At 42.4% G+C, this 24,281-nt stretch overlaps 1 protein-coding gene across 6 annotated transcripts in view; it reads right to left on the reverse strand.

Moving 5' to 3' along the window:
• The window catches only part of ehbp1 (EH domain binding protein 1), a 153,354-nt gene that overhangs the window by 94,422 nt on the left and 34,651 nt on the right, over positions 1-24,281 (reverse strand). For 5 of the 6 annotated variants that reach the window (XM_038736974.1, XM_038736977.1, XM_038736976.1 and 2 more), the window contains 5 exons: positions 9,998-10,179; positions 7,688-7,827; positions 4,484-4,618; positions 3,195-3,456; positions 253-499 (listed from right to left, as the gene is read on the reverse strand). In XM_038736974.1, the coding sequence (XP_038592902.1) occupies positions 253-499; positions 3,195-3,456; positions 4,484-4,618; positions 7,688-7,827; positions 9,998-10,179 (966 nt within the window). Of the gene's footprint in view, positions 1-252; positions 500-3,194; positions 3,457-4,483; positions 4,619-6,079; positions 6,200-7,687; positions 7,828-9,997; positions 10,180-24,281 lie in introns of all 6 variants that reach the window. The other variant, XM_038736979.1, reaches the window with a different exon arrangement.

Below are 24,281 nucleotides of genomic sequence, written 5' to 3' on the forward strand. Positions count from 1 at the left end.
AGCATTCAACTCTGACCATTATTTAATTATTACTGCCAAAAAGGATTCCTCTATATAGGACTTCACACCTGAATACTTTTTTTGGTACCCACTGTCAAGCTGCTACACATTACGCACCAGACAGCAAAAAACACTGCTGAGACTGCAAGACTGTATTTTATTTAAGCATTTATCCCAGTTGTTGTCACATGCATCTGTGCGTCTGTTGTGGGGATGCATCAAGTTTATTACATTGAAGCAAAGTCTGGTTACCTTAGGGGAAGAGGAGGCCAGCTCTCTCCCCATCACTGCTGCGACTGGGCTGGGCCCGACTGGCTGGGCTCGCTCCCTGTCTGGGCCAGAGCTGGGCTTGGGAGCTGGCGGACTGGGGCCGAGGCCAGGGCTGGAACTTGGGGCTGGAGGAGCCCTCCTCTTCTGGCTGCTGCCCACATCGAGGGAGGTGCCGCCAACAGGGGGTCGCATAGGGCTCGATGTCCTTGGCTCGTAGAATGGGTTGGATCTGAGAATGGAGGGAATGGAGAGGTGAAAGTCGATAGTAAGACAAGACAAAAAGATGTGACATTTTTTAGAAAGTGCATGGATCTTACACAAACTGCAACTGTTGTTTTTGAATGAAGTTACAGTGTGTGAAGTTATTTAGATTTATACGACCTTTTGCCTTAAAGGCCAACAATGTTTGCACATGTCACAACAGGATTCTTGCAACGTTTTTAAGTAAAATTCAATGCTTTTTTGACCTTTTAATACCTCAAGAAATATAATTTAAGACCCCAAAAGTGTTGAAACATTTTCTTTTATAGAAAACAGATGTGCGATAGCTCTCTTTTAATGAGTGAGGCTGTGCCATATTCCGAATCACGGAACAAAGAGGCTGTTTACACATCCGCATACATCACCTACGTGGGCGGAAATACGGTCGCAGTTTAAAGTAAAATCCAAAAGTCTGACAGCGCAGACATACAGCGCGTCGATCATGGTCTGTATGTGAACGTAAAATAATTCAATGCAGTGTTTTAATCCATTAAACTTGCATCTCCCCATCTTGCAACCACGAGTGACGATAATGAAACATGACACGCAGCCAGACGTCAACTACTGCAGCTAAAGTAAATGTAACATAAAACTAATGGCGGGGTCTCGCATTGTCTAATAGTAAGTTAATCAAACAATATACGCTAATTAGTCATTTTATATTAGGTTACAGCCAATTTAGGGTAAACAAACAAGGACAATTTGACCTTAATTTCTCAGATTTTTGACCTTTTAAAAACATTGCAGATCTCCTTTTGGAAAAATGTCTGCTTATGGAACAATAAGACATCTAGCCATATATTACTCAGATCATCAGCACTATTTAGTACCTACTGTGTAATTAAACATAAGGAAATTGCTACATGGAAACAAGAGTTAGGGGCAAGACAATGAACAACACAGAGAAGTGGTAAGGTAATAGAAGATGCAGGTGCACTGAGGTCATGTCTGCGTGACCTCATATCCTTACTGCCCAAGGTGGACTACTGACAGACAGACAGCCAGGAGTATGAAGGCACTCACACACACACACACACACACACACACACACACAAGAATACACTGAAACACACACACACACACACACACACACACAAGAATACACTGAAACACACACACACAGGCGCTCTTACACACATACCAGAGTGTTATCAATATACAGGCATGCTTATGGAACTGAAAGCAGGGGCACAGCCTTGAAACATTCACTCAACATGCAACAAGCAATCCTAAACAAACAAGAGAATTGTATGGAGAGGGTGGGGGTGAGAACGAGAGTGAGAAAGAAAAAAGCTGATTGACTAGTTATCCGTCTGAAAGAGAAGGTTGGAGCTACTCAGCGTCTATCTAACCGCAGAGCAATTCGAAGAAGGGAAAAAAAAGAAAGGAAGTGAAGAAAAGAAACGCAGGCAGGCCTATAGAGCAGCTTTAACAGACCAGCACTGGCTAAACGACATGTGAAAGGACTCCAGTCAAAACACTGCGCTGCCCTCTTGAACTTTCTATTCTGCAGAGAACTGCTCCTGGTGTCAGAGACAGAGCAAAAGAAACATGCCAGTCAATAACCTGTCTGTCTTTAGACTGTCGAGAGGACAAAAACACACAGCCATCTGTGTGACAGCTTCGCTCAGAAGCCAAAACCTACAAGTTCACCTTTACAATATAGGCATCGCGAGCTCGTCTGCAGAGGTCACACACAATCAGCAAGACATTTGACTGTGCTAAGTACGACACAAGAAACCCTGCAGAATGAATTTTTGTTCTAGCTCTTAGTAACAGATGTCCTTCTCTGACTGTATGGTTTCTTTTACTTTAAAGTCACACCTCTGCCAAATGTGCTGCAAAAATGTTTTCTCAAAGCTCAGTGTCACTTCTACTTATGCTATAATTGATTCAAATATATATTTTTAGGGAGGAAGTTATGCAGGATGGCAAGGAGGGAAAGTATGTGGCAACAAGTTGATAGGGGGAGGGAAAGAGGGAGAGAGGGAGAAGGAGGGATGGAAGGAACAACAGAAGAGGGAAAGGAGGGAGACAAGGTTAAAGAATGCAGTGAAACAACAGGACCCTTGTTCCCGTTGAAAGAGCTGCCTCGTCACTCTGCCCTGATGGGGGGGCTACAATTACCCCTCTATAAGGAGGGGTCTTGCACAACTTTGCCTGCCAACAGTAACCAAGCTGGGCAGCCTGGATCCTCCCAGACTGCTTCTAATATGGGCTAATTCCGGAAACCACGTCAGTAGACTATTTTGCCGACAGTTTAGGAAAGTGTGTTTATCCAAATCCCTCTAGCGAATAATATAAAACGCATCTCTACGCTGACATACACAAAAGGTTAAATGTACTGTATACATTGAGAAAGGGGCTTCCAGAGTGTACTAATGAAAGTGAAAGTTTAAGAAATACAAATTAAACACAACAGGACAAAACATGCAAGGTGCACTCTTTTTCCTTAAAGGCTCATCCAAACCCAATAATCAAAGTCTGCCATTGTCATCTGAAAATACTGTACCTCCAAAATGTCAAACTCTCAGTAACCAATGACAAAACAGTCATGATATTTGCCATGTTAGGGTTCACATATTTCACCCGTTTCTGTGACAGCTGATTAAACATATTAGAAGCTTAAGAAATTGAATATAATAAAGAAATAAGAGTCTTACTCATCAAGCTCCTCCTCCTCGTTGTGAGAGGTGTTGGCATACAAGTATTTGCTCATGTCAACAGGCCGTACTCCTTTTCTCTGTGTGGGCTTGGGGGGTTCTGGGTTTGGCTGGAGGTCCATGTCCTGGTCGGGCTCATCGAAGGGGTTTCCTGGGGGTGTTTGTGTGTCAGGTTCATCTGGCTCTTCGAACGGATTTGAGGAGTCATGGTCATAAAAGGAATCATCAACCCGCTGCCTTAAGACCGGCTGGGCAGGGGGCTCTGTTTGACAGAGAGGAGAGAGCTCAGACTACATATACAACACATAATATAGTAGAATTGTAAAACATAAGTCACAGTGGTGTGTGTCTCAACCGCATGTTTCTTTATTTGACCAGCGCTTTGGCAGATCAGCACCCCACTGGGTTAGAGAGCTAAGGGTAGTCCAAATAAATGTGACTGTAGCCCTGGTAACTAGCCAAGAATTACAGACATACCTGCCTATGTGTCTTCTCATATTGTCTTTTAAAAAAATACAGTACAAAGAAATGGTTGAGCCACAAAGTTTTATTTGATTATGCTAACGCCAGCATTATATCTCATACTATAAAATATCTCTTTATATCCAGTGACATTTGCATTTTGTTTACCCATATTTGGTTAAAATAAGTTAAGACAACTAAGACTTGCATTTCAGGCACATGCAGTATTGGTTATTTGTTGAAGCCTTAGTTTTAATACTAAAGATCTCACCTGGTGACAATACAATTTTGCTCAATTTAACAATTATAACATGCCTTTTGTGACAAAATCAGACACACACATGCCTACATACAGCTGCTGATGAATTAAAAAATAGCAATTGTCCATCCCCCAAAACAAATAAAACCTGCGCACAAGAAGGCAAAACTCTAGACTCATACAGACAATAAGGTTCAGATTAAAGACAACCTAAATAAGCTTCAAAGTTAGAGCTTTATGTGTATGGGAGCATGCCACTCAAAAACAAATAATCCATACTAATACACCTGGCTACTCAGGTGGTCAGACAAAAATATTGGTTTAGCTGTCTGACTGAAAGCACTGAAGCCTACCTGCTATAGTTACACATGGCCACACACATTCAAGGTATGTGCACATCCAAACCTTCACCTGTCATTCTACTGACTCTCCCCAAAATAAACACCTTAACTTTTATTACGTGATAAAGATCTAAGCCTAAAATCTGCCAAAATTACTGTCAATTTCCATCCACCCCAATAAAACTGGACTGAATGAGTTATTTTCACATGCTTAGAGTTAAACATACCTTCCTCATCAGGATCACCAAATGGGTTGAGGTCATTAGGATGAAGGTCATCAGGGTCATCGAAGGGATTGATGCTCATGGCAGGTGGCGCTTCCTGATCCTCGTCTTCCAGGAAGTTCAGCTTGTTGATCAGCTCTGTTGCCACAGAGTCCAAAACAAAGTAAATATACACAAACGACAATGACGAAGAAGACTGACGCTACAGAGTCTAAAATAACAGACACAGAACAACACCATAATTTCCAAAAACAAAGTGAATACAAACATTCACAAATCAAAATCCACCAATACTGCACTTTGGAGTGAACCAGGGGCATAAAGACCATTCAGTCTTGTATAGTGATCCCTCTTGCTGGGGAGCGCTGCCTAAATGTCTCAGTGCTCCTCTGGCACCTCAGCCCACTTTAATGCATGTGCAACAGTGGCATTCTGGGAAAATGTGTGTGGTATGGAGGGTTGCTGTAGGAGACCGTGAAGGCAGTATAGAGTTGCTATAGAGATCCTAGCTGAAAAGGCTGAGAATTGTCCACCATACCTTCATCATCCTCACTGTAGCCCAATCGCACGCTGCCAGTGTGCTGGTCAGTCTGAAAAGAGTGTGTGAGGTAGATGCCAAGAAGTGCTGCTGAGCACTGCGTGAGAATCAGAGCAAAGAGGAAAAAGTGCTGTGTATGTGTGAGTCCCTTTGTCTGTATGTAGGGTGGCTATGCGAAGTGGCGGCAGCTGATCAGAGGTGCAGCACTGTTCCTTTCCTCTTACAACATTCATGGCCCATTTTCAGGCCAAGGTAAGTGGACATGTGCATGGGTGTGTATTTACGTCTGTGTGCGCCAGTGTGTAGCATAATTTGTGATCCAAATAAGCTCGTGTTTTCTCCAGTCACAGGACAAGTGGAAACCCTTTGTGTAAAATGTGAGGGACAGAAATGAAGTTCTGAGTTTGTCATGTATTACAGGAAGCCAATATAATTCACTTTGCATTATAAGAAATTATTTGTTATCTTCACTTAAGAACTTTTATTATTTGCCTTTCACAGCACATAGTTTGTACTACCTTTACTCAGCTGCATCTAACTTAGCAATGAATTACTTTGTCTCTCCAAAGCGTCTCACCAGCTTGAGGCCCAATGAAAATCACAAACTAATCCAAAAAGTTCAATTGAAAACAACTTGCATCTTCCTGAAAAGACTTTTTTCGTGTAAGAAGAGTTTTTTTGGATACCAGGCACTAGTTTGGTTCACTGCCAATTGCAGTAAAAGAAGGCCACAACGTCAAAAGACAAAGGATAGGAACCAAAAGGATGAACACTAACTGATGTGTTCACAACACCTTGTACAGCACATCACCACTTGGACCAAGATAAATTGTAAGACCACATGACCATTACACCATCACAATACCAATGTAAAAGGAGGATAGGGGGGTTTGAGAAAGAGAAACAAAAAGAGAGGAAAGCTGAAAAGGTAAGGATTAAGAATAAATATATTGAAAGACATTGTGGTAAGGAATGGTAGTGTAGAGGTGACACAACGTTCACGAGACGATGAAAAAAGAACAGGAACACGGGGAGAGAGGTGAAGAAAGGTGAAAAAAGACCTTGGGAGGAAGCGGCAGGCTTAGCGGTTGCTTTGCGTGCTCGCTTAAGGACACCACCACCATCATCATCATCATCATCCCCATGTAAGCAGCTGAGGGCATTCAACTGGTTTACTATCTCTGTAAACGACAGGGCCATACAGGAAGGGAGGAAGGAAGAATAGCAGTGAACAAGGCAAAGCAACACAACCCATCGAGGGTATCCACACAACCACTCACACACAAACTCTTATTAACAACATATAGATATATAGAGTTGAAAAGAGTGTAGACCTTGGTTTATGTTTGCAGTGTTATTGCTATCTTTAAACTAGCTTGGAAGGCAGCACTTGAGTACAGTCTATCTCCAAATACATACACAACACTGATATTTCCTAACAGGAGCATGTACATGCTGTATATCATTGCTTTGGTTAACTCTGTAATAGCATTGCCAGAATAGCTAATCTGCTGTTTTGGAGATCTTCAAAGATAGTTTTATCTTTATTTCACATTGCATTATTTTTTACTAAGCTATAGGTAGCATGGCAAAACATCTCACACATAACTGACAAGCACATACATACTCAAAACACACAAACTACTTATTCATAAAAGATGTAAAATACATGATTTTTAAGTGTAATATATTCTCTTTTCATTATTTACATAATGTGTGTAAAAGGTAAAAAGAGAACGTATGTTTTGCAGAGTATGCATTGGTTAGCCCGGTGTTAGTTTGCTGGTGAAGCTTGCTGGCTTGTTGGATAGGTAGCATCCAGGGGAGGAATGTGATAGTGGGGAGTTTTGGCAGCTTGGCCAAGCCTTTGATTTAGAAGCGCACGCTAGTGAAGCATCGCTGTAGGCGCTCAATGCATATACATATAAATGAGACAAAGAGCAGGGAAGGGAAAAGAAAGGAGAGAACCCATGAAGCTTAACATGAAGACATGGCGCTTTGAAAAGTTGGATTAAGCAAAGCAGGAAGCGGCAGGGCCCATACATTAGACCACAGAATGAATCCTCAGCATGTATGTATGGAAGGAGGCAAGCCACCATCAGTTGACTAGTCCACCAACACAGGAAAGCAAAGAACGAGGGGTAATGGGGATAGGGGGGGAAGCAGAACTTTAGAAACTGAAGATAGCCTGAAGCTGAAAAAAAAAAAACAGTAAATGAAACTCATGAATTTACACATTTTTTTTCTTATGTTTGCAAGCATGCACGCACACCCACGTTCACAGAAGCATAAATCAAAGAAAGAAGCAAAGTTGATGCCCCACTGAAGCCTTGGTCCCAGTTAGATTTTGGTTTGGCTGATTATTCGGGAGGCTTGTAGAAGTAGTCAGTCTGGGGAAATGGCAAAGTTTACCAGCACATAATTTGCGAGCTGCCAAAATAACTTGTATAACAGACCGACTTACCATTAGCGGAGCTTTGACTGACAGCACAGGAAAAAAGTGATCACTGAAAAGTGTGGTTGCTGACCAGCAGTAAGCAAATTACCATGTCTAATGACAGATTCCAACAACATAGGTGACTTATGCTGATGTATTGCCAATCTTACAAAATCATACATCTGTCCCCTGTCAAAAAATACAAAGTTCTTTATTTTCTGCCAGTTTTCACCTGTGATCTTGGCAGCCTTCTCCTCCTGGTTAACCCTATTCTCCTCGTCCTCCTCATTCTCCTCCTCAAAGTCGTCCAGGTTGCCGATGTCCGCTTGCTTCATGCTCATCAGGCTGGCCAGGCTTTGCATGTCCTCATCACTGCACCATAAAACACATACAATTCACACACACAACACAACACAGACAGAAAAGTTCACAGGAAGAAACAAATAATAATAATAATAATGGTTTAAAAAACATGATGATGACACACTCAAAATAGATTAACTACAATAGAAAAAAAGGAAAGAGAAAAGATATATAGATAAAATCCATCAGTATTGTATTTTCAATGTGCCGGCATGAAGACAACCCATAGCTCTCACCATCACGCTGCCAATAGCTAGATCACATATAAGGATTATCATTCTTCTCTTTCTGTCTCCTACTTCTACTTTCAGCACTCATGTCTTCACTTCAGACCTCCATCTTTACACCTTACTGTCATAAATCACCAAACTTAGACTTCAATTTCACTGCTTACATTTTAAGCTTTTGTATCTCATCGCTACTCAACCACTCCTCTCTCATGCTCAGTCTTTCCCATCCACCCATTTTCTTTTATTTCCCTCTCCACCACTTTATTCACAGATGCATCAACTTCTACAGTATTCCTTGTATTTTATGTAGTATTGCGTAGCCCCCTCAGTCCCTCAATACCACCGCTCCATCATAATGAATGTATTTTCCTCTCTGTTCTTTGTGTTTGGTGTTTCCCAGGCCCAGAGGCTCATTTGAACTGGTGTGATTGAGTTTGTTTGTGTGGTTGACATCATTCCCCGAAGGGTTAACAAGGGTTACGCGCCATCGACCCTGCCGTCCGCAACACAACAAAGACCTTGTTGCTCTGCTCTCGCTCGGCATGTGTGTGTGTGCCTTTCTTTAAATGAAAGTTACTGCTATCAAATTAGAATGAATAACAAAAGGCAAACACCGCGGTTTAGAGTGTGTGTCCTCAAATGAAAGTTGGTAGAATCAAAGAAGAATATGTGAGAATGAAACACTGTGGTGTCTGTAAATTAAACAGAATAAAACAGAATGTGTGTACATTTTTGTACATACATTCTGTGTGTATATTGTTATCCATTTTTTACTATAAGGGTACACATTCACCTGATGCGATCCCTTACAGAATTGAGGACATTGTCTTTGATATAATTATAAAAGACTTGCAAATATAACTTTAATACAAGCATTTAAAAAAAGTCACTGGTTAGAACTGACATGAAAAAAAGTGTGTCTTTAAAGGGTTACCACAGCCTCCCTTCCAACATATTTTTAAAAAATGTAACTGGTTACGTAGTGTGTGACGTAGAAGGTCGGGGAACACGAGGGAGACTGACTGACCACCGCTAAATGTAGCATACACAGCGACGTAGAGCTGGTAGCTTGAGCTAACCAGCAATGGGCAGCTTCTGTCAGACAGTACTTTCCTCAGCTGAAATGTCTGATGGACATGGAGTCTCTAGAAGGACATTTGTATTGCAGAGTTACTGTGTGGATACCGGTGTTATACCTGGGATAGCGGCTCTACTACGAGGGGATCTTCAGTGTGTGTGTGTGTGTGTGTGTGTGTGTGTGTGTGTCTCTGTGGGAGACTGTCAATACACATCAGTAGCCCTGCTTTTTGTTGTGTTTAGGTTACCGTTCATCAGCCATAAATATCTTGTTGAGCTCTGAATACAGTGCAACATGTTTTAATCTTAATGGACAAGCTCTAAAAACAGCACAGATATCAGTGGGTCCATGTGTTCTGTTTCTGGCGCTTATCAGGCTTGCTAACACTCATCAGCTATGTGTGAGACACAAAAAACTGGGGCTACGGTTAGGCAGTGTTATTTATACTTGCTACAGCAACTGCTACCATAGTCGGGGGGGGGGGTCATAGTACGAAAAGTGGACATTGGAGTCTTGCCTATTTCATCACGACTGGGAAGGGTTGAGAGAATTAGGCTGAACTGAACTTTCAAATCAAAAGATTCAAAATTTCCAAAAACTGATTCAGCAAAGAAAAATAGTTGTTACAAGTAGACTCTTACCAACGCTGACTGAAGAACACAAACAGAGTAAAACTAGGCATGCACACGAGTTTATGCTCCAGAAAAGCCACTGTTACTGTTTTATTATTCAAATCAGACAAGAATGGGAACCAGGATTAGTTAAGAACGTTATCAATATGCAGGGAAGGAAAACCAATTCATCTTGTTAAAATCGAAACGATTCCCAAGCTCTACTAGGAATGATGTTACATGAGAAGACCCAGACTTACGTGGCCTTTCCCTCACGGAGGAAGATGCAGGAGAGGGAGAACTGCAGCGTGGCCGACACCACCTTCTTTGACAGGGGCTTAAACTTGAGTTTGACATCTGTCTGTGTGGGCATTGGGCTGGCGTACTGTTTCATGTTTATACTGCTGGTGGCCAAAGCCTTCCTCCGCCCTGATGGAGACTCCTGGAGAGGAAAAGAAAGCATTCAGGTGAATATAGGCCCATATTGCCCAATTGAAAGCGCATAGCCTGTACACTGCATCGATCAAATGAAAAACAACAAAGAAAAGTCAGGAAAGTGTTCACTGTTTTACAAACATTTAAGCGGCAGGATGTACAATTAATTTTAACACAAGGTATCCAAAAGATGAAGAAGAACAATTCATCATATCTAAAGGCTGGCGATTGCAACATCCAGATAAATAAAGGTGTATTCAGTCACTGTTGGTTGGTAAATCCAGAACAGGCTAAAACCTGTGCCCTCCCGCGTTCCTCATTGTGAATTCAGTTGTGAAATCCTTCCTGGTATTTCCTATCAAGAGTCCATGCTGAAGCCATTTTTGCTGTACTTCTTTTCAGAGATGTACTCTGGGCCAGGGGCTAGCAGTCAAATTGGAATTTGGGAATATGCCACAGACCAGGTGATAAGAGTTGTAGAATCAGTGACAGAGGCCTGTGTGTGTGTGTGTATGTGCACATGCAAGCTGCTCACCAGAGGACAGTGTGTGAAAAATAATATGCCGGAAAGCCTTGTCACTGACTGCTAGATATGGAAACTAAACAGTTGGGGACGTCCCAGCCTTTTGTCTGCCTCCCTCTTCCCCCAACAACAACTGATGGGTTTTGTCTGCTGCAAGTCTGGCTATGGGAGCACCATGCTGTCAGTGAACAGCAGACTGGTTCACCTCCTCGCTGTGTTGATACCACTGACATACCATGTCCCTCTTTTTCGGTTTTGCCTCCTTTGTTTTTATAGATTCTGTTTTTGTGATGGGAAACTGCCACATACCCCTGGTTAAATGATATGTGTATCTCCTAACGTTGGATTTGGTTCTAACATCAGACACTAGTGCACACGTGTCCCTTCACAGGTCATGTGGAATCAAAGCAGCAGGCGGTGGTAACACACATGCTCTCTTAAAATCTGTCTGATTTTGCTTGCTTTCCCTTTTTCATCTCTATTTCACTGCATGGATGTCCAAAAACAGCACATATAACTGCACACAGTACACACCTACACACACACATACTTGTGTTATTATACCACAGAAAAATACGTTCTTGTCTCAGCTGCGAATCGAGCCCGGAGGATTCATCCTCTCATGCGCACAATGCCGAACAAAGCAGAGCAGCTAGCTCGCTTTCACACAACACCAGTTTCAGAGCACATATACATATACACATACACTCTGGCGCGTACGGTAGATAAAGCGATACAGGCTCTTTACGTTGCCCGTTTCCTGATGTCTTCACACACAAAAACACACACACACACACACACACACACACTCATCTCAGAGGTTTTGGCTCTGTGGGGAAAACTCAATCTCAGCCTTATCGCTGAGGACCGCAGGGTATTCATTCACACACACACACACACACAGAGTTGGTATCAGTACAGAGTGGTAAAGCTATTGGTAATATAGTGAGCAACTATGTAAGCTTCAAATAAGGACTCAAAATCTGTGGGCCAGCAAACACCAAACTAAGCATATAAATGTGTAGAGTGACTTCAATCTCACTTTTCATAATCATTAAATGTTATTGGCCTGTGTGATAAATCCAATCTCTGAATACATTTAACTTACTGTGATTAAACATAGTCCAGAGTTGAACAGCACAAGTAGTCAATTCTGTTCCTAAAACAACTGAGACCACAACATGTGATTAATATCGTGATCACAACATGACAAATCTGGATTACGGTTATGTCTCACTGCAAAACAAAAAGCCAGACTATGTCACAACCCAAAAATCTCCAGTTTAACTCTATGGCTGGGTTCTCCTACCATCCCAGGGAGAAAATGGGCTTACTTCTGTTTAGTCTTTATAACTAAAGAAAGTCCTCCCACAGAGTTTTATTGTGTTGCACACTTATAGAAGTTTCTCTATATTTGCTAATGTTTTCTGTTTTTGTCAGTACTTTTATACATACTACATATGTATTGCAGATTTAGTTTCTTCTTCACATGCACATTGGGCTCACTTCTCCACCATAAAAATAAAGTTATCAAGTAAGGAGTAAAAAATGACAATCACAGATTTTTCCATCAATATGAAACAACCAGTAGATTATCTGACTGAAATATGATTTATAACTCTTTCAAAGTATCTATTCAATGGTGGCTTTTATTCGTTTTAGTGAGAGTTAAAGGCAGAAGAGCTCAAGCGGCTGACCTGTGGGAGCAATAGGGTTAAAAGCAGTCTTGTCAATGAAAAGTTGATAACGTGAATCCCAGGCCTGCTGAGGAAATTCTGTTAGGCAGCAGACATCTTCCCTTACTCAAGAGCTACTTTCCAAGCGCATTTGGACGTAAAAACTAAAATTGCTCCGGATCAGAATCTGCTTCTCCAGCCTCGACCATTTCTGTTTCAATCCTGCCTCTCCATCCTTCCATCTCCTATTGACATCACACCATACCGTCTCATCTAGCCCTCCTATCCGTCCATCTCTTCCCCATCTTAGCCTCCCCTTTCCCACCTCGCTCCATGCTCAGAACAATAATTAAATAAAGAAAACTACAGAAGAAACCCGACCAACTGACTAGCGAGGCCACTTGACATTTCGTGCTGACATTTGAGCCTTTTCGCCTTAGCTGGGAAACATAATGACATATCATTGCCCCACCACGAACCCCAACTTGTCCAAAGAACAGCCCATCAGGAGAAGAGGAAGATGGGTAAAAGAACTCTTCACCTCTTATCTCTCTGCAGATTACACCCTGGCTATTATACTAAGCTAATAGCGCATGTAGATGCGTTATGAATGAATTTGCCAAATGCACCAAACACTTAAGGAGAGGGGATTTAGCAAAAGGAAGGATGAGGAGGAACAGGGGGGAGGGGGGTCTTGAAAAATAGGAAATACTTAAGGATATGCAAATACCCCAGCACAAGAATGGAATAACCGTTTCAACAGATTTGAGTGGGGACAGCAAACAATGGAAATCTGCTCCATTTCCCCGGATGCTGCTTGTCAATCAATGTGTGTGTGTGTGCATGCGAGAGTGTGTGTGTGTGTGTGTGTGTGTTTGAGAGAAGTCAAGAGGGGGGGTGGGCTGGGATTAGGGTGACTGGGAGGTTGTGACAATGTGTAAAATGAAAAGGAAGGACAATGCAGAAGTTTAATTTATTACAAAAGAGGATACGACTATCAATATGCTCTCTCTTTCTGAGCCCAGAGAATGACTAAATACCTCAGCGTGCGCGTGCGTGTGTGTGTGTGTAGGTGGCACAGCGGTAGAAAGAAGGACAGGGTAAGAGAGGGAGGGGTGATGGCTGTATGCTGCCCCCTAGCTGCATCATTTAAGACCAACAGTTAGCTCGGACTTGCAGTTTTGTGCCACACTCACAAAACACCAGGCCACATGTGACGAGACACGTGGAAAGCATTAATTTAAAAAAACAAAAAACAACTAGGAGCGATCAAGCCCTATTAATTTTATAACTGAGGTTGAATGACTTTCTTCAAGAAGGGTGTGTTTGTGTTAGAGCGTGTGTTAGAGTACCAGTCCTGCCCCTCTCCCCTGGTGCCAGCTGGCCTCTGATCGATCCACAGATGCTCCCCCGGTGGGGGGGCAGGGGTCAGGGCAGGAGGGGTGCCCGGGGGTCCTGCTGAATCCCTCTGCCCCAAAATGCCAATGGGACGGGCCGGAGGAAGGAGGGGAAGGGATCCTTTTGTCGCTGAGAGATGGATTAATTAGGCTGAGTGCTAAAAGAACCAGGCTTCTTTGTATAGACCTGGTCTGACACACACACACACACACACACACACACACACACACACAGTTGGGCAGTGTTAGCACATGATGAACAAAAAGTGCACAAAACACACACACACACACACACACACCAATCAGCTAATGGCTTCTTAACACAGGACACCAGTCAATTGGTTTCTAATTTTAACAAACATGGTCGATGTTCCGTATTGATCCATGTACTACACTTTTACTAACAATTCACATATCAACATGATCTATTCCTCTGATGAACATGTTCCCAAACTTCTGCTGTAATTGGAGAGACCAAATAATAATATATTCATTTTTTAATTTTGATGTTTTCTTTCTTGTTCTGATGCGCTTCGACCACTGTTGTCAATATGAACGGTGTGAGCAATTTGTCAATAACTGACATGAGTGTGGCAATGTTTAGTACGTTGTTGAGGAAGACAGAAGATAAAAACATGGCTCTGGTAACGCAACGATGATAATAACTGATGAATCACTGGTTCCACATCAAGCAGAGGATTATCTGACTTAAGCCTGCTGCCACAAAACAAAACAATCCTAAACTGGAGGAAAGGGACAACCTGAGGTCAGCTACACTCAGACAGACACATTAACACTGCACAAGATGTTGTATTTGTTACGCCGTGGCAGTTTATGGTAATCAGCGGCACTATGGAAAATGGATCAGAAATAACAGATGTTCTTAAGAGTTTCTCGATCAGGCCGCATTCTACTATTTTCCTTTCCCTCTCGTTCTTCTTCCTCTCTCAAAATGAAACTAATTAAAGTTGTAAAGCTACGTGAAACAAAATGGAAATATTCACTCTATATAAAACAGTACACAGGCATTTGTAATCTGCAATCACACCATTCAGAAAAAATAAAAGCCAAACTCAATTTACGCTATAGAATAACCCTGAGGTAGCACCGATTAGCCCTCTGCCCCAACACCCAAAATCAGCCGGCTCTGGTTGAATTCAGCAGTCAGCAGATTGGAGATGGGGGTGCTCAGTGCTATTCCTCTCGCCTCAAGGTCACAGTTATTGGAAATGGAGACATCCAATGTGCTCACATCTCTCTTTGAATCCGCACACAATGGAGTGATTCCTCTGTGTCAATTTGGCCTCCCGTGATAACTGATAAGGCAAGCCTTTTTACATACCACCTATGAATACCGCACTAAAGGCGTTACAGACACACACACACACACACAGATTAATACCAATTTATTCATCTGCTACTATTATATGTAAGGATTTATTTTTTCCCCCAAGCAGTGTGTATGTGTATTTTTAAAGGCAACAATGGACATAAAAGGCATTCAGTTCTATCGCTGCAGTTATGTGAATTACAATAACAATGGTCTTAATAATGGAATGAACTGTGCAAATGTCATTCATGTGTATTGTCATATGGACACACACACACCTAAAAGGACCACAGGATTTCTCTTCACTAGAACCACCTTGTGGATCAGACTTGACTTAACCCCCCCCCTCAAATGGAAACATCTTTCTCTGACCACCACCTCGTCCCCCGAGGGCGTCAACAACAAAAAAATCGACAAGGTTGACAAACAGTCAAGGGAACGTGGGAGAGGGGAAGTGAGTTAAGAGAGCGAGAGAAGAGCGATTAGTCACAACAAGAGTAGGATTAGTTTGTTTTAAAGGAAAGGACAGCAGATTACAGCACAGTGTGTGTTGTAGTTTTGGCTGAATACAGTTTACAATGACACTGAGCTCCCGACATGAAGACCTTTTTGTATAACACTAAGAAACTGGATATGGGACAGACTGCCAGGTACAGGAACACTCAGTACAGGACTGCAGTCATGAAACAGGAGAAGCAGACTCACTGGGGATAGTGGGGTAAACTAACACAATCACAAACAGCCACTGAGCAACAACCAATGGAAACAAAGCGTCACAACTGGGTGCAAACTCCAAATCTCATGAAGGCTTAATGAAGAAGATCTGAAAGCAGGATGTGTCATGCTTGGTGTCCTTCAGAATGAACTGCCAGTATACTAGCTAACGAGTAGCCATTCTGTGGCTGAGCCTGACCTCTGACCTAATTTTGGACCACAGTTTTTCTTTGATTAAAGGAGTTATATATACTTTCACTAAAAGGCACATTTTCAACTGGAACTAGAAGGCCTCCAGCATTTTTTTCTGGATATAATAAATGTTTTGTAGTAAATGAACAAAACACTGCAATATTCCCACCTTGCAACAGGAAGGATAGTCAAGGATATCAAACACGTAAGAAAAGCATCAAGTGGTCAGTGACGATCCCTGTGATTATGCTTAATGGCATCACATTGTAAAAAACTTAATTTAATCCATTTCATTTAAACTGATTTCTGACAGTAACAGACAATATATCTTGCATCTAAAGCCAATATTCTGTGTTTGCCAGGTTGAGACTCCAGTTATCACAAATATTGATTATTATCAGTGTTTGTGAGAGAGAGAGAGAGAGAGAGAGAGAGAGAGAGAGAGAGAGAGAGAGAGAGAGAGAGAGAGAGAGAGAGAGAGAGAGAGAGAGAGAGAGAGAGAGAGAGAGAGAGAATGCCTTTAATGCAGGGTTGCCTCTGATGGCAGCAGATGAAAGGAGGAGAGTCACAAACCGACCAGCCCTTAAAAGGTCTAATCCTAACTGGGAGAGGAGACTGTTTTATTGGGGACTAATCTCCTGCTAGCTTGCAACACCAAGCCAAGCGCACACAGAAATACACTAAAGAACTGCAATATTCCAGAGGTTCAACAACGTTAATGAAACCTCCACACATACATGCTATCATCTCTACACCAAACAGCATGAACTCACGTCAGCAGGCGTAAGGATATTCACTGTAACCACAAAAACAAAATCATCTGGCTTTCTTCTTACTCCCTGACTTTCCTAACAAGGTCACACTTGACTTGAGTGTATGTTTATGTCGGCTCTGTTTGAGGATATATTTCTGAGATGCACCTGGCACACACTTGATACTAACTAAACTGGACATTTACCAACAATTAACTGATTATCACAACTGTGTCAATTACTTTCCTATTGTTTTGACTAATCACTTCAACAGGAATCTTTCCACTGAAATCTGCCATTTTCATTTAGCTTTTCTAATTAGCGTAATTGAATCTGCATCATAATTCATAACAAGCGAAAAAGCTTAGATGGACACCAATCTAGTATCTCATATCCTCTCTTCCTCCCTTCACTTCTGTCCCTCCCACCAAGCTTCCCCCCTCTCTCGTCTTATCAGTGTGTCCAGGGTGCCCTCCTCTCTTCGACTCTCCGGGTCTTTCTTTTGGGTGGCCCTCAGTGCCCCCCACAGACACTCAGACCCAGAGCATGCACTTCAGACAGGGGGCTAATGGGAAAATAAATTACCAGCTGGCAAAAGCCCTGGCTCTGCACTTCTGCTGGAGAGAGAGAAAGGGACATGGGGGGAGCTGGAAAGAAGGGGGTGGTCAAGAAATGGAAAGAGAGAAGGGTAGAAAAGATGAAAATGAAAGACAGAGAGGTGGATAGCAAGGAGATGGAAAGAAAAGTAGGGAGAAGGGGAACGATGGAGAAAATGAGGGAGAGGGGATGATGGAGAAAGAAAGACAGAGCCAAGAGGGGGAGGGAGGGGGAGAGAGAGAGAAAGATATAGGTCGACAGGATTATAGCTGGAGTTCATCCCTGGTCTATGAAGTGCCTGCTCATCACTTTTCCCACCATTTCACCATCTCTTGCCATCGTAAAGGCCTAAAATGGCCAATAACATCATCTCACACACACACACACATCCACTGAGCCAATACCTCCAGCTACCGTATCTGGGATTGATTACTCCATCCTGCATGAAGCAGCCGTTCAGATATGAGGACAGCAGATTCAGCACGGTGGCGGACATCGATGGAGGTGTGTGTCCAGCGAAATCTGTGTCCATGTGTGTACATGTATGACGTTAGGACAGATTTGAGTGCATGAAAGACGTCGGAGTGCTTGTGTGCTGTGTTGACTGATGGCTGACCGTCCAAGTTCTTGTGAGCTTTCACCTCATTTTATAGTACACACACACACACACACACACACACAACAAAATCTCTTTCAATTTGTCACTTTGAAAGCAAGAACATATCCTCTGGCAAGTACAAACTGATAACAATACTGGATTTTAGTCATAGAACAGTGTGAAACAGCATTAAAAAGTGCTTTAGATGCAAACTAGAGAGGGAAAACATTAACTGTCTTCCCAGGAATCCTCTCCGACCATTTACACTCAGTTCGTCCACTAAATTCCTATTTAAGCCTCTGTTTTAAAGGTAGGAACACCTCTAGACACTATGCATGCAACTAAAACAATGATAGATTTTCATGAAATTGCATTATCATCCCATTCCTGACTCTATTCTCCTCCCAACTTGTTTTAGCATCACTACCAGATAACAGAGGGTGCTAAGAAGCTCAAAGGTTTGGTTGATAAAACATGCAGCAAGATCTCAGTCAAGAACTATATTTCACGAGATATCAAATGATGATTTCCAGGTAAAGACAACAAGGATTTTGTGAGGAATCTCAATTCTCACTTTAAGGATCTGTTTGTTTTTGCTGTTTTAGGCAGACTGTTGAGATCTGACAGAGCTATGATAGGGCCCTAATCCAGAGCAAAGCTGATTTGCGTAAGGGGGAGGGTGGTGTTAAGATGGCCTGTGACAAGAAACAATTGCTCCAAGTGAGAGTCTGCTTCTCTCCCACCCTGCTCCATGACAAAGGTGTACTCTCCATGCTAAGTGACAAATCTGGGGAGACAAAGAGCATTAGCAGGGTGATGCTCTGCTTCAGTGCCCCTGATTGTGGCCAACTCAAAGAATCTAATATGGATTTTAAAAAGAGGAGAGGGAGAGATTAGAATGAAAGAGAAACAATGAACACCTTCTACCAAGGGGGAATTAGTGGAGGGATTGGATAAGGAGCTGGTGTGCCTCAGTGTGTGTGTATGTGTGCGCATGGGTGAGCGCTTGTTCTTTGAAATTCTTGTTCCACGAAAGAACAATAGGGTTCCCCAATTCTTGTGTGCATCTACACAAACAGCTTCCCCCTCATATCTAAATGTGTATGTTGCAGATGAGCCATTTAGTCTATGATCTTTCTCAGAGTGATTTAGTAACAGTGAAACAAGAGAATAACCTTTAATTTTCAGATTCATACATGACTCATAACCAATAAGCATTAAAGGGGGTGCAAGGGTCTGCAGGCATTCTACTCCTGTCAACTGATAAGACAAGCATTGCCTTAAGACATTTTAAAAAAGAGAAGCTAAATACAGTGCAAATGTTGCGGATTTTGTGTTTTTCTGTGACGAAGTCATCGTTTTACCTTTGCTTAAAAAACGTTTCTAAGCATATTTTGACAAATCCGATATGAGCAGCTCTCTCATGGTGGGACTGTGTCTTTTGCCACTACACCCATGGGTGTACAATGCATTTACTGCAAATCACTTTGAGTTCCTGACCCCATTCTCTCTAGGTGTGGTACTCCAAGTACAGATTTATATCCCAAACAGAGACAGAGACATGTTTGGGGATCAGTCTAACTGTCAGTGGCTGGCTTAGCACTGGCATCAGAGCACATCACAAGACCCTATTCATTGCCACTTAGCAGAACAGTCGCCTCATTTTGCCAGAAACTGTGTGTGTGTTTGTGTGCTCACTCCCTAAAATGCATATACAACACACACACACACACACACACACACACACACAAACACAGTGAGCGGATCTTAAGGAGATAATGTCGCCCTACACACAAGTTTAACCTAAGTTCATCATAAACTCTCTCAGCTTGCACACACAAATTCTTTCGCGGCCAACACCCACACATATATATACGGAGCGAGCAACCCACACATGCAGGCCCAGCGGGTCAAGCTTGTGGATAAACAGGGGGATTTGCAGACAGGCAGTGTTTTGCGGGCCACACAGGCCTGTCTCCATCGCGAGCAGCCATCTTAAGTCGCATGGAGGAACAATAAATAACCAAGAGACGGAGATTATTAACAGTTCCACTGTTGTTGTCGTCCAATCACGCATCAGAACTGTCTGACCACCCATCATCGCCACGTAAGACATGACACCAAAAACAAGGTGAGATGAGGATGAAGACGGGGACGAAGAGCCTGATTGGACTAGGCTGAGGAAGAGGGCAAGTGACAGGATGTGAAGCCATGAAGTGACAGAGGACGACCTCGGATTTAACTGATAACAGAGGGTGTGGCAATCCACAACGCACAACTCCGTGATCTCACGACTTCTCAGAAGTTATTTTAAAAAAAACAGAAGACCGAGAGACATGGACTGTGGAAAATGGCAGCATAATAGGAAAGAAATGATTCAAGCCAACTTTTTTTGTTTATGTTCTGCACTTTGAGTGCTCACCTGCAGCCCCTCAATGTGTGGTTGCATATCAGGTTTTGCATACACACACACACACACTGAACGATTTAATAAGTGGCAAGGTGTTTACAAGTCAGTCAACAACTAACACCCCTTGAACAAACAGCATTTCAGTCAACCTCTTTCCTTACTACTCCCTCACCACATCTTTTCTCCCAGCCTCTCCTCTCCTCCCCGCTGTTTCAAGGGCTCATTTTACACCAACCCCTCCACAAAAAAACAACAAAAAAAACCCTGATACAGTAGACACCTTTGCTGAACCTTGCCAGCCTGGGTTTGTAGGTGAATGTGTGTGTGGGTATTGAATGCTCAGATGTGTGTGAGTCAGCGTGTGTGTCTTCTGGGTCAGCGTGGGGACAAGAAGCAGTAATGAGAGAGGAGGTACAGCCTGTTTTCTAGACTGGCACAAGCCTCTACACGGTGAGCTGGCAGCCTCTGCAGGGCCCACACAGGCTTGGCCTGGGAAAACAGCGATCACCATACTGTAACAGAAATTGGCTTCTTTTGAGTCAATATACTATTAAGTCCCTGACATTTTCATTGTAATACATGTTGTTTTCTGTAATTTTAAACTTCTACTGATAGTTGACCTTCGTGAGTTATACATTTAAGCAATAAAAGTTGCCACCTGGAATTGAACCACAGACATTGAGATTATGTGACGTGTCAAAAACCTCTTGAATATGAGGATGTCCAAGATTTGCAGTTTTAAACACTCAGTTCGAGTTAGGTCTTAGGCCCCATTCACACTACTCCATTTTAGTTTACAAACAGATAATTAAAATGAATACATTCTCCACCCACACCAGCATTTGAGTTGATCTCCGTCTACATTAAAACGACTGAAAACGCACATCTAGAGGCCGTTCACGTACAACGGGCATGTGCGTGCCGGTGTAGACATGAAGCAGATGGTCTATGCCGTAGTTACAGAAGATCTGGCAAAAAAATAAAGTAATATGAAGAATCAAACCAGATTTTTTTTTTTGCATGTACCAATAACGAGATGGGACTGTTACTGAATGTAACACGGGAATGTGGCAGTGGAAAACAGACTGGGAGTCGTCGCAAAGTAAACGGCAACATACACAGTACAAGTGTAGGCAGATAAGTGTTGAATACTGAATATTTTAATAAAAATACCAAGTCAAAAACTGTCAGTAGCACCGTGTGTCTGCTTTGCATGACTTATAAGACCAAATCAGAGAGCCGAGCGCAAGCGTCTGCATAATTGTTTCTAAAGTCCTCCGTTTTCAACTGTCTTCACTAAAACGCCCTCTGGAGTTTCAAAACGAAAAACGGGGTCAGCAAGCCTTTCCAAACGTTTTAGGTATTTGTTTTTGCCGTTAGGCTGGACGGGAGGTGCAAACGTAGCAAAAGGTCTCCATTTTAAAACCAAAACGCAGTATTGTGGATGGGGCCTTACCATAGAAAAATGCCATGGCACGCAGATAGCGATGTGTTTTTCCCATTTGATATACATAAAAGAACTGTTCAGTCAGCCTGAGTGGCGTCTAACCACCACAAATAAACAGACAATGGAAAGCAGGACACCTACAGGTAAACCTCATTAAACCAGTACTGTAATTAGTTTTCTACCAATCACAATATCTCACCTCGTTTTGGCCTCGTAAAGTAGCAGTCTTCTTTTGTGCGTCAAGTGTATATTTCACAGTGGTGAGATGCATCATGATCATCACCATCCATTTAAGTTTTGTCAAAATAATAAACACGGTGTGAGCCGCAGTTTGTAAAATCAACATCTCGAGTCAAAACAAACACACATATCATTGGAAGGACACACAGGTGGGTATACGGATATTTCCCAGGTGACACGTGTGTTTTGATGTTTATTTTGGGGTCAAACGTCACACTGTATGAGGCAAAACAAAAACCTGTTTGGGCCAGTTTAGACTCTGCATGAGTGTGTATGGGCTACAAATGAATGTGTGTGTGTGTGTGTGTGTGTGTGAGAGATAGGGTGCAAGTCTGTCTGAGATTATATTATACTGTATGTGTACACATGTTGCGAGCCTGTGTGTGCCTATGTGTATATATATATGAAAGAGAGACACTGTGTGTAGGTTATAGTGTACATTTGACTGTGTGTGTTCGCTGCAGTGTCTGGTGACATCTGCTGCGTTGTTGGCTAGGAGCGGAGCACAGTGGGCTGCAGGAGCCTCAGACTAAGGAGATGAAAGCCGAGGTCACAACCTGGACCAGTGGGACAAGACACACTTGCTCACACAACACACAAATACAAAGTCACACATGCAAACCTAAGGACATACACACGGACTGTATGCATATGGAACGCACACACACAGCATGCGGGGGGCATACAAGAACACAAGGACGAAAGACTAAAGAATAAACAGGGCAAAGATAAATCAGTTAAGCAGACAAAAAAATACGAAGAGACACTAAATACAAAGCTACACACACACACACACACACACACACACACACACACACAAAGAGAAAAAACAGACGGTATGAAATAGATGATGCAAGCACAAAAGCAGAGCCCCACATCATCAGGGGCAACAGTTTAATCAGTTTAATTAACAAACACATGCATGTATGCATGTAAGCAAACACACACACACACACACACACACACACACACAGAAGACAGGGTGTGTGCCAAGTGATAGTGTGCCAAAAGCTGTTGTTGTTGTGCGTCTGTTGTATGTGAGTGTATAAATGTGTGGGCTAGAAGAGACATGAATAAATTTATTTAAGGTTCAGCTGCAAAAAGGGATACTTTTTAATACTGATATACAGTATATGTAGATTATTTTATCATTTAGCGAATTAATCTTTCAATTTATAAAATATCAGAAAATAATGGAAATGCCCCAGCACTAGTTCCTCAGGTAGCTCAGGTAACATCCTATGGTTTTTATTTTGTCTGAACCAAATATATTTAATTTACAATGATATAAAGCAGAGAAAAGCAGCAGATTCTCACATCTGAGAAGCTGGATTATAGACTAATCAATTCTGTTAATCATGAATCATCAAGTAATTGTACTCTCTCTCTCTCTCACACACACACACACACAAAATAAAGAATACAAATATACAGTCTCCCAAATGGCCACCACACACATTCAGACACAGATACAGTCACATACAAATAGGACACCTGCACAAAGACGTAGTTACAGACACACAAACACACACACCTCATGGTGGTGGTAGCAGTTAGTCAGCAGACCAGCCATGTGATGGGGTGGTGTGGTGTGGATTAGGGGCCAGTAAGCCTATTAGGGCGACAGGAGGGACCACCCGGCCTCCACAGCCACCTACAACCCACTAACACACACACAAACCTGGCACCCAAATAGTTCTCCAGACACAGGGACAATTTCTCACCAACACACACACAATTTCACATAGTAAGATAGAGATACACACACTATATAACCACTGATGTGCTTTTTGCTGTGAGCTTAATTGTGTGGAGTAATTTACTGTATAATGTTGCAGAATATGTGTGTCTCTCATCATATTGTTATTCAGCCTAAAATACTGAATGTGCTTCAATGAACAAAACTACATACATGTTGGCTGCATAGAGGCAGAAAACGGCAGCATTCAGAGTTGTAATAGATATGTGTGTGCGCCTCTAGTGCTTATTTACTATGTGTTAGTGGTTGTGTGTGTGTACCCGAACAGGCAGGGAGTGCAGGCATAGGGGGTAATCGCCAGCATCTGTTGCCTCTCCTCAGGGCGATTAATTAGATTAAATTAATTTGGAAAGCGTGTGTGAATGTGTGAGCCGATACTAAGGACCCCCCACCCTTCCTACAATGACACACACACACAGTAATTTACATCATTCCAGCTTTGAACTATAAAGCATATTTTATTTATATTAGTAC

This window comes from Micropterus salmoides, unplaced genomic scaffold, assembly GCF_014851395.1.
Source record: "Micropterus salmoides isolate LMB-PRFRI ecotype aquatic unplaced genomic scaffold, ASM1485139v1 Ms_hic_scaffold_22, whole genome shotgun sequence".
NCBI classification, from domain to species: domain Eukaryota; kingdom Metazoa; phylum Chordata; class Actinopteri; order Centrarchiformes; family Centrarchidae; genus Micropterus; species Micropterus salmoides.